Below are 13,238 nucleotides of genomic sequence, written 5' to 3'. Positions count from 1 at the left end.
ATGTTAATCGAAGGGATTTATATTTAGCTCCTGGAAAAATATAGAGGGTGAAATCCAGGTCCTGTTGAAACAGATGAAAAAATTGCATTGATTTGGTTAGGATATTCTCTCCGTATGAGTACAGGTATCGAGGCACAGCATTACCCAGATGGTGTATTGAAACGGAGTAGATGGTGTATTGAAACGGAGTAGGTAAATAGGAGAGCCATGCCAGGAGCCAGGGCTATCCTCCCCCATGAAACTGTCTTTCCAAATGTCTGACACTTGGTGAAACATTTGCTCTTCGGAAATACTAGTATAAATTTCTGGCTAAAAGCTGTCCTGGCAAGGAAGACGTAGCTGCAGCCAGAGAGGAGGTGAAGCCTGTCAGGAGCAGGGAAAATGCTGCAGCTTTTCCCTCGGCTTGCCTGGGGGAGTTTGAACAGGCAGCTCCATCCCCTCCGGTTAAGCTATCTCCTGTAAGTATTTGTAATGCGCTCCGTGCCATGGTGTCCTAGCACCAGGCCTGCGGTACTGCCAAGGCAGCCTGAACTCAGTGGTTTTATGAAAGATGCTAATCATATGTTTCATCTCTGTATTTCATGCAGGACCTCCAGGTGAAAGTCGCACTGGCAGCCCGGGCCCACCAGGCTCTCCGGGCCCACGAGGCCCAGCTGGTCATACAGGGCCACCGGGCTCACAGGGTCCCTCCGGCCTGCCAGGGTACTGTGATCCCTCTTCCTGCGCTGGTTATGGCATGGGAGGTGAGTAGTCACGATCTGTGTGCTTCAGGATTCGGTGTTGCTGATATTTTCAGATGTGGGGGGGTAGCAAGAAAATGTAGCACTTTTTTTCTAACAGCCAACGTGAGCTGGAGGCTACTGCTAAACATTGCAATAAAATGTGGTAACTCTTTAAAAACACGCATGTCCAATTCTTTTTGTGGAACTGCACCAAGAGCAGAATGTGACCACAGTGTGGTGACCAGAGAAAGTCCACCATCTAATTCAGGCCTCTAAAATGGATGAAGTGTATTGGGTTTTTGTCTTGTACATGTTTGTGTAATTGTATGAGCCTGCTCCATCTCAACTGAATGTTCTGTGTGTTGAGTCCCCATCTCCTAATATTCATGACAGCAGTTTTACATTTGTAGTTTTAAAACGTGTTGCTCAACTTCCTCTTCTGTGTGCCTCTGTACAGCATGAGAGCATGAATGTTACTAAACCCGTGATAGTGTAACCTGAAATGAGGATGCACGTGTGTTCATCATTAACAGTTGAAACAATCTGGAGAAAACGATTCTTTCTAAATCTTTTCTGTACCTTACTTTTCTTTTTTGTCATAGCATGGAGAGGCCATGGGAGGAAGTTAACACAATTAGCAAAAGTAATGTCGCCCAGCCTAAATTTTAAATTTGTTTTAGTAAAATCCTAGTCACTACAAATGGTATGCACAAGCCAGATTTGTTTGATGTTTATAGTTTAATCTGCCTGTGACCTGATTTGTATGTTTTACTTATGTGAATGTTTTTGTTGTCGTCTCTTCCTATCCTTTTCTCCTCATTTCCCTTCCCCATTGTTCATTTTCCTGTTTTAAGGCCCAATCCCTTACAATGGCTACGAATCCAGAAGGTGAAAGGCTCATTCTGGTTCATTTCTCATTTGGCTGAAGGTCAGAAATGGATGCTGAACTGCTCTATGCTTTCCATCAACGATATTGACTACCACTAATGAACTTCTTAGCTGCTGTATATGAACTTAGCTTCCTTGCACTGCTAAAAATTATTGCCTGACACATTTTGCCCATTAATCATATATTCTAGACCATAATTGGAATGAGCTAAAGCAGGCAGATTGTGCAGTGTATTACAAGCACAGTATTACAACTGGACACATGTCAAATTCTGGTGGTGGTTTCCAACAAACTTGGCTGTCTGTTGGTGGGTTTCCAATTGCTCCAGCTTATTAATTTTGTTAAATGTTTTCACTGTTCCTTTTTGTGAATAAAGATGTGTAATTAAAGAGATACATATATATTCTATATACATATATACATATATATTAAAAAATGTCAATTTCCTAATGAGTGCTCTAATTTTCTACTCTCCTTCTCCTGTGTTAACCATATGAATACTCTTGGTGGTGGTGGGTTAAGGTGGATACGGTGAGCCAACAGATCAAGACATCCCAGTAGTGCAGTTGCCACATAACTCCTACCAAATCTATGACCCTGAGGACCTTTATGATGGTGAGCAACAGCCGTACGTAGTTCACGGGTCCTACCCCTTACCATCCCCATACTCCCAGTCCTATCCATCACCTCATCTTGCTCAACCAGAGTTTACTCCTGTTCGAGAAGAGATGGAAGCCGCTGAACTGAGATCCCCAGGAATTAGTCGCTTCACAAGGAAGATATCCAAAAGAAGCATCAACACGCCAGTACACAAGAAGGCAACTGGAAAAAAACCCTCTTAATGAACTGTTAAAAAGGGAAACATTTTATGTGCATATGTTTGGCCTTTTGTCCAGGTGCCTAACCTGTCATGGAAAATGTTTACAGGTTCTTATGTTAATGGAAAAAAAATGTACATGACCAGTTGACACAACAAATAATGGTAATTACCTTGCATGCCAGAAACTTAGTATGTTAGTGGGTTGGTGCTAGATGATGATGAAAGGTCAGCTGTAGATCTTTCTTTGGATTACTGTTTGATACACTATTCAAACTGTGCCTAAAAAACTGCATCAGGATAGTTGGCGTACTTGGAACAATTCAGAAAAGTTAATGTTTTGTTATCCATGATTTTCCAACAGACTACGTTCTGTTAGTCTTTGATAAATTTGCTTTTTCTAGCAGAATAACCCGACTAAATTCACCGGCGAGAAGAAAGCATAATCAAGATGTTTCCTTAAACCCAGCTATTACCCTTTTGCAAAGAAGTCTTATGTTAATGGAAAAATTTTTTTTAACCCACATTATATAAAGACACAAGAATGTTCTGTGGGAACACACTGATAATTTATTGTGAACCTCTTTAATTTCTGTTTTGTATGCAAATAAAAGTGGCAAGCTTTTATACATTAACTCTGTATTCCACTGATTTTTAACTTGGAACAATTGTATTGATCTTCAGGGGGACAAAACAAAGAGAAGAAAATATGTTTTCCTTTTTCAGCACTTCTGGACAGCAGTTTTATTTTAAAGGATATATGAAAACAGTTTCAACACTTAGTTGAAACAATGTGTGGCCTTATTTTAAAAATTATAGATGAACAATTGAAAAGTGTGGATATGAAACAAGTTGGTTGTACCACCTATGGATGTGACATTTTGCATACTGACATGCCAAAGTAGTAGCAAAAGACTGACATATATAGTTGCAAAGGCAACTTGGATCACTGAATGATGAGGGGGGAAAAAAAAACCCAACCCTTAACCACTTAATGAAGAATACAAAGCAATTATGTTAAAACAAAGCAGGTAAATACATGAACTGACTCAAACGACAGCTTTGAACAGCACGCCTGAGACTGATCATTGAAGTAGTTTTAAAGTAGAAGCTCCAAAGATGTACATACATTTAAGCTGAAGTTGAAGACTTGGCATACTTTTAATCCAGCCCTATAAAGAAGTGGAGAGAGGTCAACCTGCAGCGCCCCAGAACTGTGTTCCTGCTCACCACTGACACTGTTCAGTCTGTTCATGCTCAGGAAGGAACGACCTGTCGGCTATTGCCTCTGGCTCCTGCCATGCTTAATCCCCCATGAAAAAGAGAGAGTGAGAGAGAGAGAGAGAGAGAGAGAGAGAGAAACTGGTGTTAAGCCTACACCTCAGCCTCATTAATAAACCAAACCATTGATCCATGTGACTAATACCCAGTGCTGCTTATACCCCTGGGCACTGTCCAGCTAGATGGCCATATACCTTTCTCTGCTATACTTCTATTTTCTCATTATTTCTCTCACTCCTAATGCCCACCATTTTCTTGAAAGAGGGCAAGAAAAGTTGCTGGAGGAACAAATTGAAGGTGGTGATATTTCCTCATCCTGACTTGTATCTGAAGTAGAAAAAGGTGGAAAAGTATAAAATGATTGACTGACATTCCATACCATGATATATGCACATAGTTGTTTTGAAATCCTTAGTTAGGAAAGGCTTAATTATGTGTCTTAAACTAATAAGAACAGAACACTTCTCCCAAGCAGTGGACACTTGTTGAATGCTAATTCTGCTGGCAGTTTCCTTGGAGTTGTATAAATGAGATCACGAAAATATTTCTTAGTAAATTAGCTTATTAAGTAGCGTGGCATATATTGGCCAGCTGTAACTATTTAGCTTTATACTAACACAGTACAGCAGACAGCGTAACATTAAACATGAGGTTAATAATGCTTTTGTATGCTGAGAGAGCACAAACACAATCGTACTGTCCTTATCATCGTTTGTCTGCTTTGAATTCTCAGGATCTATCTCAAAAACCATGCCACGTTCAAGCTCTCTTCCAGCAGGGTTGTTTAATATACTAAGCCAGGCTATTGTGTCTTCTCTCCCTTTCTTGTACTTATTTTAATCCCTTGAAAGCAGCCACTTGCTTATCATAAACCTATTACCAAAAAAAGTGTTTCTGCCTAAGCAAGTGCCTGACTTTGCAATCCTGTAAATAATCTAACTAACTGTTCAACTAAAATTAGATTGGTAGCAGTGGCACAAGGAAAGGTTTTGAAATTCTCAGCAAATAATGAAACTAATGGAGATGATATTTTATTTCTGTGAGAACTGAACGAGACTCAATGAACTCTAATAAACCTAGATAAAGCCATGTTTTCTAATGTGTGACCTAAAATAATGCATAAATAATCGCAAATTCAAGGTTAGCAATCTATATAGTGCCCAACAAGGGTAAACTTTTGAAGACAGTAGCATTTAATCCCATCCTTTTAAGAGTATAGATTTAGCACTAAACAAACACACTCATTTCGTTTCCCTGTATGATACGGGAACGTTTGGGTCTTCTGCTTACCTGTCTAATCCACTCAAATACCCACCTCAGTAAGTAGGAATTCCAGCCCACAGAACTGCCTTTCCAGAGAGGTTTTCTCAGCTGCTTCAGACACCACCCGACAAGCCCACCAGTGCAAGCTGGCTACAGGAGTGCAAGTGGCTGGTACTGCTGTAAGTGAACACCAGGCGCTGCCACGTAAGACTGCAGGAAAACTCAGCCTGGAAGGGACCTCAGGAGGTCTCCAGTCCAGTCGCCTGCTCAAAGCAGAGTCTAGGTCAGAACTGGTTGCTCAGGGCTCTATCCAGCCGGGGTGTGAAACCCTCCCGGGATGGAGGCTGCACAACCTCCCTGGGCAACCCACTACACTGTTTCACTATCCTCAAGGTGAAAAAGTTTCTCTTTATATCCAGCCTGAATCTCTCTCGTTTCCACTTATTATCTCTCTTTCTCCCACTACGCACCACTGGGAAGAGCCTGGCTCTGTTTCCATGATGATCTCCCTGCAGGTATTGAAAGGCTGCTGCGAGGGCCCCTGAAGCTTTCTCTTTCCAGGCTGAACGTGAAAAGAATAAACGATGTTCTACTTATCACTGAATCTTTTTTGGACTGGGGGCATGGGTACTAAAAGAGTACATTATATTACTGTATTTCAGCACTGCATGCTGAAAGATGCTTAAGGGTTTTCCTACCCCTCCCCAAAAAAAGAATCCAAATCTTCCCAGAGTAAGTTCTCCAGAACACTTTGAAGTACAGAGTGTATGAACACGAGTTACCAGTCAGCACAGCAGAAGGAATAAAAGAACATGATTCTCTCCAAGGCCAAAACCTGTATCTGTTCAAGATCTTGAGCTATTATCTAAAGAAAAAAGTGTTAGCAGCAATACATAGTTTTCTCTCATCATCTGATTAGATACAGCATCTCTGGGATGCTCTTAAAATAGCCCCCCTCTCCCCAATATCTTTATCCAGATAAACCCCAGTTTACAGATACTGAGGCATCAAATAAATGGGCATGTCTGTGTGCGTACACTCATACACATATCATATGTAGAAATTCCTAGCATCTAAGTAAGTATAAGTCTTTCATTGTAGTTAAAATAGAGATCAGAGTGCTTTGGATGGTCTTGACAGGTTCAAGCTATGTGGGGGCACATGTGTATATATGTGCGCATGCACGTGTGTGTGTGTGTGAAATGATGTATTTCTGTTTTCCTGAAAAGTTAGATTAATAAAGTAACTGTTTCCAAACCTGGCACATGTAGTTTAAATTCAGAGACGTATTAAAATAAATGCAGGTTATGTCTGTGTCAGATGATTAAGTTACCTGGTTGCACTTGGCTGTGAACACCCAGGTGAACACAACCTGACTGTGAACACTCACATAAAGCCCCATGCGTTTGGGGGAAATCCCCCAATTCCTTGTGCTGAGACCTTCCAGAGGCTCCCTGTAGTGTGCCAATTTGTTAGTCCTTTGGAAGAAACTCTGAGGACAGTGGTGGAAAATCAGCATTCAAGCAATTCTGCTGGAGTTGTCTCAGAAAGACTTTGAGCCTTAGGTAAAGTTATAATTTGCAGCCTAGACTGGTCATCAAGCAACACCATATCCAAATCTCAAGTTCCTGTGGGACTAGTAAGAGCGGCACAGAAAAAAGGGAGGTAGGGAAGATAGTGTAAACGTAGTCAAATTCTACATAATAAGGCAATTCACTGGAATTATTCACTCCACATTTCAAATGAAAAGAAACAGCTTGAAATCACAGTGAAACAATATTAGTAACAGGCAGTAAGATAAATATTTACTTAAAGGATGTCTATCCAGTGAATTGAACAAATGAAGGGATTGCTCAGAGGTCATCAAGTAGGGGTACTAGTTACAAATTTACAGATTAATTTGTATACTAAGGTACAAACTTTAATTGATTTTATTAATTTATTTGCTTTAAATTTATATTCATAATGACATTTACTGGCACCTCCTAGTCAGAATGCTTCATACATCCTGGCTCACATGTTAATGTCCTGCATATACCTTGGTAATAAAAAGTAACCGTTAGATGGGCACTACCACATTACAAAAATATGATTCAGAATTTGTGTATTTGCCAAAAAAAGTAAGACACAGAAGCATAAGGTTAACATTTTCTCCAAAATTCAGTCACTGTAATTCAGATTTTTCCACATGGACTTAAGTTGTTGATTGTGAAGCATTTAACACAGGATGAACAGCTGAAGCCACCCAGATCTTTCTTACCTATAAAATTTATAGTGTCTTTATGAAAAAAGAGGGTCTATTTTAATCTTTTGCTTTAAAAAAATACCCATATTAGTTAACTACATTTGGTTACTGACTTAAGAATAAAGTCTGCAAACTCACTGGAGAGGAACCTTTCCTGGGATAAGCCCATCTGAATGCCAGAGAACTGCTTGATGTGAAAAATAGGTTATAAATAAAATGTTTTTCTTCCTATACTATGTTTGTACAAAATAGATAAAGAAAATACTCAAATTTTCTTCAGCAAACAATGTAAAATTTGGAAGATGATAACACATCAGTGTTTTCTACTACACAGACAATAGGAAGTGCTTCAATTTATTTACATAACAGTTCTGGCTGTAGGATTATCTATTCTGAAAAACAGTAACAGACTTCAGGGAAGTGATCTGCAGAAGCAAAATAAAGTTTATTTTGCATCATTCAGCACTTAAGTTCAGTTTCATTGTTTTGTTTTCATAAGGAAAAAGCTGCTGCTCCATTCTTTAATACAAGTAAGGAAGGCATGTTCTTCAGACTTGAATCAAAATCAGATTTTGGCTTAAAAGGGAAAGGAGGGAAGGAAGAGCATCTCCACATAAGCTGCATTTCCTGACTGCTATTTCAAGGAATTCTTTAACGAATTCTATATCATGTTGGGTTAACATCAGACCTATTCCTGAAAGAGGAACAGCCAGTTAAAAAAAAATACACTGCAGAGTTTCCAAAGTGCACTATCTTCAAAGGTTATACCTGGATGAAGTTCTTTTGTTCGTCTACATTTTAAGGCAGAGAGATTGTTATGAATATCAACTCTCCTTCTTACAGTTGTGTAACGTCTCCGTACCAAGAATGAAGTAGCATATATATTTAATATTTAATACCATTCAGCAGCCAGAAAGAGGAGAAGAGCCAACCCTGATGTTCTCATCCGGTGCACTAGAGGTTTAAGTGCAGAGCAGACTAACAGCAGTCTTGAAAACAGTAAGACCTTAAAAAAGAAAAAGCAGCTCTGTTTCCGTTCATTATTTGAATTCCTTAAGAAACTGTGTAATGGAAGGATACCTTTCCCACCAACACGGTCTGTTGTGTGGATGCAATCAGGTTATGGAAGAAGGTTATGGAAGGCTGAAGATGAAGTCAGGCACGACCATGCCTGAGTACAGTATCTTGTAGAGTTTATAGCTACGGTACGTCTGCTTTGCTTAAACTTGTTAGTACAATTAGTCTATTCAGCCTATTGTTTAGGAACACTTTGGAAACACTTCAGCTAAAATTCCATACATTCCATAAATTTTGAGAAATGTCCTAGCTCACATCTGGAAGAGCCAGATTGTTCTCAGTGTAGCAGACAACGTCTTGCCTCTGAAAGTCATGCTTTCCTTGCGGCTTTACGGTTTTATTCCAGCAAAATGTTTGCATGGGGACACTGAAAGGTCAGTCTTGCAGCATCTGAGAAACTCCAAGCACTGTAGAATGCTACAATCTCTTTCCCCCTAACAGATCTGAAAGCATAAGTCTGTTTTCCCTTTGGCTTCATTTTCAGAGTTGCAAACCCTGGGCACACTGTATCTAAAAGAAGGCGAACCCTTCAGGATGAAAACATGCGGTCAGTGACCAAATATCTGCCTAGTCATAACAAATGTGCTAAAGTATAGGCAAAGTATGTTGTGCAGAAAAACAGTTTCTAGAGAAAAGAGTCATCTGAAGATTGCAAGATGAACTCCTGCAGGACCTAAAAAATCCCCACCAGAAATCTCACCACTTTCTGATTCCTCCAAGGTCCATTTTTTGATAATATTTTTCCTATATCTAAGAGGACTACAGTATGCTTGAACTGCATAGTTCATATGAATATGAACTGCTTTCTCTGAGAAGCAGCATTGGTTTTAATATAATTTGGCTCTGGAAGAAGTTTGCTATTCTCATCACTACAATAATTTAAGCAGGTATATTCATCTAAAAAGGTATGGAAACTACAGGTCTGCGCAGATGTGCATTCAGCAAAAACTCAGCATTACTTTCACATGGTATGTACTATCCAGATTCTAGAAAAGGCTTTCAGAACTGCACAAGATTTCTTCCACAGAAGTACAGAACAGCTCAAGTCACTTGTTTTTGATGTTCTCTAAAGAGAAAACGAGTACTTCATGAACAGTTCCCTTTCTCCGACCTGAAATTTGCACTTTCATCAGACTGTCATTCAGCATCTGTTTTATCAGAATACTAAATCAGAATACTGAGAGTCTGCTGTTCATGGTGCCTCTGTGACCACAATTATTCACTACTCTTACTGCATGAAATTCAAGTTTTGCAACCTTTAGAGTGAAATGCTTTCATTTCAATAAAGTGTACCGTTTCCATGAGATGTGAACATTCATAAAAATTGTATCAATTTTGTAATAATAATAAAAGAATTTTAATTAACAAACACCAGATCATACAATATACAGTACAGATGTATTAATAATGCAACACCCATTCTTAGCTGTTTCAGTTATGATAATTTTTACAGTCTTTCCCCATGAAGTTTGCTACTACCTGTCAAAAACATTCCATATAGAAGGGATGACTCAGAGACTTCCAAGTGAGAAGAATTCTTTTCAAACGGGGCAGATATTCCTGAGAATAATTTTTCTTCTTTTATTGTTACTTCCTTCGATAATCTTTAGGTCTAGAAAAAAAATTAGTACTTGGTTAGGAAAATACACAGAATAGAATGTTTTTGCTTTAAGAATGCAGTAACAACATAGATGTTATTTCCTCATTCTGGTGCTTGACATTTTTGTGCTGCTGAATATTTTCTGGATCAAAACAAGTCTACTAACACATCTCAGAATTTACAAACATCATGACTAGTTGGTCAAGGTGTTTCTCATGGACCACTCCTACTTTCCTAAGCAAAACAAAAAGCCTCTTTAAATGAATGCAGTCTTACAATGACTTTAAACACTATTATTAATTTTTCTCCACTTCTTAAAAATGAATAATCTCTGCATAAAATGACAGGTTTTAAGTTAACAGCATAGTCCACCACAGTGTTACTAGAATAATGAAACCTGATGACTGAAAATAAACCCCAAACCCTACTTCAATTTTTAAAGGTTCTGCAATCTCTTCTTCTTGGATCACAAATGCGGAAAACATTCAGACAAACAGACTGCACTGTTTGTAATCCTCAGTAATTTCCTATGAAGTGTATGTCACCCTCTCTGCCTGCCATACCTCCCCTGGCTGTAGAGCGCACGTTGTCCCTGAACTCACAAGGCGCAAGATCAGAGCAGATGACACTTTTTACACGAATGCTAAGTTCTGCGGCAAGCTGCAAGCTTATGTCCCTAACAAACCCTGGAGAAAAGTTAGGCCTCTGCTCAGTCACTTAACCCCCCCCCCCCCCAAAAAAAAAAAGCAGAACGGTGCAGGCTGATGGTCTCCGACGCCTGGAACGCACTGGGTGCACGCGGCGTGTGCACAGCATGGACTAGCTGCTCTGCACAACACACCACATCCCCAGCCAAACTATTTGCCCTAATACAACCTATTATAAATACAGAAGCATCTTACTTTTGGCTTTTCTGATGGCTTGTCTCACATACAAATTAGAAAAGGTAATGTGAACTGGGTCTTTTGTTAGAATTGAGCAAGAAATGTAATCACAAAGGTTTTGTAAATATGTAATAGTATAAAAAAATTAGGGTGGTGGATTTTCTGTGAAGCTGAATGAAAACCCAAGAACTGCAATCCACAATAGTAAACCAAGTTAAAGTTATGATGTTGCTAAATTTTATTATTAATGTTGTTAATCAAGGCAAATTAAAAGCAGATAGCAATGGAAGTAGGGAGCTCACTGTGGAGACTGAGAGAGCTCAGATGGTTGCAGAGAAGGCATGCAAAAATCTCTTACTACCTAATTAGATATTAACATCGTAGGTTGCAGATCTAGCATTTCTCAACTCATCATACTGCAAAGCCAAGTCATTCATGTCATTCTTCTACAAGTCTGTAGATTCTTACATGAAAACAACTCTGGAATTCAATTTGTGCTATTTTCAGTGCATCATCTAAAATTTTATGATTATATGAAGTTTAAAGAGAAAAAAAGAACTTTATAAAGACAAGCTAGCATTCAGATTGTAATGAATTACAAAGCTTCACTGTTTTCCCTTGAAGTGGTATATTCTGTATTAACGTTTAAATTTGTATCTTTTTGACATGAAACAACAATTTTAAGTACCACACATGGACAAGGAAGTGCTTAAATCAAACAACATTGTTTACCTACTTGTTTAATGTTGGACTCAAATGTACTTCACAATTGGTGCCTCGTATGCACTGGAAAAACAAGTCATGTTTCCTAGAGTCTGTGCTTGAAGTCCTCAGAAATATTTCACATTTTGTGTGACAGATCTCATCCTTACATACCAGAATATATATTTCATAATATTACACTGTTGGTGGTGCATTAGGAGAGAGTGGAATTTTGAAAAATTCTCAGCAGTGACTTAGTAAAAGTTTTATTCCTGCATCCATCCTGAACAGATAGACCATGCTGAAGGTTTTTGAATATTAAATTGTACAAATACAGATGTCTTGCAGCTCATATGTATTACTCCTTTTCATAAGCCACTTTATCTTCTTTCACATTGCTCAGCAAAGCATTCTACGTTTTTCTTTGAATGGCACATTTAAAACTTCAATCCAGGCTTAGAGCGTTGCAGAGGTGACGGTCCCACAGTACTTTTCTCTGGTGAGGAAATCCAATTAATTTATTTTTATTTTTTGCTGCATCCAATCTGCATTTCAACCTTAGTGCTCGTTGTCTTAAAGTTAAATGTGTAAGACACTGGACTCTCAGTTTGCAGTCTTAGGAAGTTAATGAAGCTTAAAAGCAGAATCTTCTATGCTGAAATGCTTGTGTGAACAAATATAAAAGTTTTTAAAGCCTTTTCTAATGTCACAGTAGGCTTTTATGCCTACTGGTACTTGGCTTTTGGAGGCCACAATCTCTGCTTTTAAAGATTCCTTAGCACTAGGAAAGCTAAGCCTTGAAAAATATTGCCTTTGGCAATAAATATTTTGTCAGAGGAAGAATATAAACCTACAAAAACCTTGTCCATTCCTAGAGAATTATGAACTACTTGTGAGCACCAGCAGAGAACAGCTCACTGATAAACCACATAAATCCATGCAGGAGTGTTCTTCTTAGCTGGCAGCGCTTTCACACTTCCTCAGCAAAGCACTGAAATTATTATGCATTTGGAACAAAGAAAATGATATCTCCTGGCAGAGATGGTTCGGAAATTCACCCAAAGGCAAGGCTTCACATAGCTTCACCTCTTTTTCTTTTTAAAAAGTAACATTCTTGAAAAAAAATTTCTGCTGTGTATTAACAGCAGACTCCAAGAAGCAGGGGATAGAGAGGGCAGAATGAGGGAACCAGCATCTCTGAAATCAATGCTGAAAGGCAAAGTATAATGCGTTCACCAAAAATATGCAACATAAATCTGTGCAGCAGATGTCTGCCACCAAAACACGTAAAAAATGTTTGTCCCACTAACAGTTTATACTGCCCATAAAAAGCATTTTAAGAGACAGTCCAGTAAGTTCTAGAAAAAACAGTCAGCAAATTAAATTAGCTGTTTAATGTCCAATTATGCCTTTCCTCTCAGTGCCTTTCTCTCGTAACAAATACTTTGCAGTTGAGTAAAAGAAACTGGAGAGCTGGCCGCAAGCAGCACATTCCGATTACAGATTTTAAATCTCTCACGTTCTGCCAACATTTTTCCATACTCACGGCTGATAAAAGAGGAATACAGCTGATGTAAAATTCTGACAATCCATAGTTAACTCGCACTGAACCTTACCCAACAGGTAGACAAGCACATACGTGCAGTTCGTAGGATCAGTCTTTGCTATGGAAAATTAAACAATCTTAGTGGTCCCCACTGTACCTGCTAGCACTTTCTTCTTCCCAAAACTCTACAGAATTCATGTAATCCAGAGTAA

The 13,238-nt window shown here is 38.9% G+C and overlaps 2 protein-coding genes across 6 annotated transcripts in view; one reads left to right on the top strand and one right to left on the bottom strand.

The window, feature by feature from the left end:
• The window catches only part of COL14A1 (collagen type XIV alpha 1 chain), a 137,712-nt gene extending 134,649 nt beyond the window's left edge, over positions 1–3,063 (top strand). For 2 of the 5 annotated variants that reach the window (XM_067290210.1, XM_067290209.1), the window contains exons 47-49: positions 588–743; positions 2,134–2,226; positions 2,317–3,063. In XM_067290210.1, the coding sequence (XP_067146311.1) occupies positions 588–743; positions 2,134–2,226; positions 2,317–2,453 (386 nt within the window). In that variant the 3' untranslated portion in view covers positions 2,454–3,063. Of the gene's footprint in view, positions 1–587; positions 744–1,576 lie in introns of all 5 variants that reach the window. The other 3 variants (XM_067290214.1, XM_067290208.1, XM_067290213.1) reach the window with 2 other exon arrangements.
• A 6,566-nt stretch (positions 3,064–9,629) lies between these two features.
• The window catches only part of MRPL13 (mitochondrial ribosomal protein L13), a 35,704-nt gene continuing 32,095 nt past the window's right edge, over positions 9,630–13,238 (bottom strand). Inside the window, exon 7 of the mRNA XM_067290207.1 lies at positions 9,630–9,906. Within this exon, the coding sequence (XP_067146308.1) occupies positions 9,882–9,906 (25 nt within the window). The 3' untranslated portion in view covers positions 9,630–9,881. The remainder of the gene's footprint in view (positions 9,907–13,238) is intronic.

The sequence above is a fragment of the Apteryx mantelli genome, chromosome 2 (assembly GCF_036417845.1).
Source record: "Apteryx mantelli isolate bAptMan1 chromosome 2, bAptMan1.hap1, whole genome shotgun sequence".
In the NCBI taxonomy this organism is placed as follows: domain Eukaryota; kingdom Metazoa; phylum Chordata; class Aves; order Apterygiformes; family Apterygidae; genus Apteryx; species Apteryx mantelli.
The sequence above is the reverse complement of the archived record's forward strand: the minus strand, read 5'-3'. Positions and strand labels throughout refer to the sequence as shown.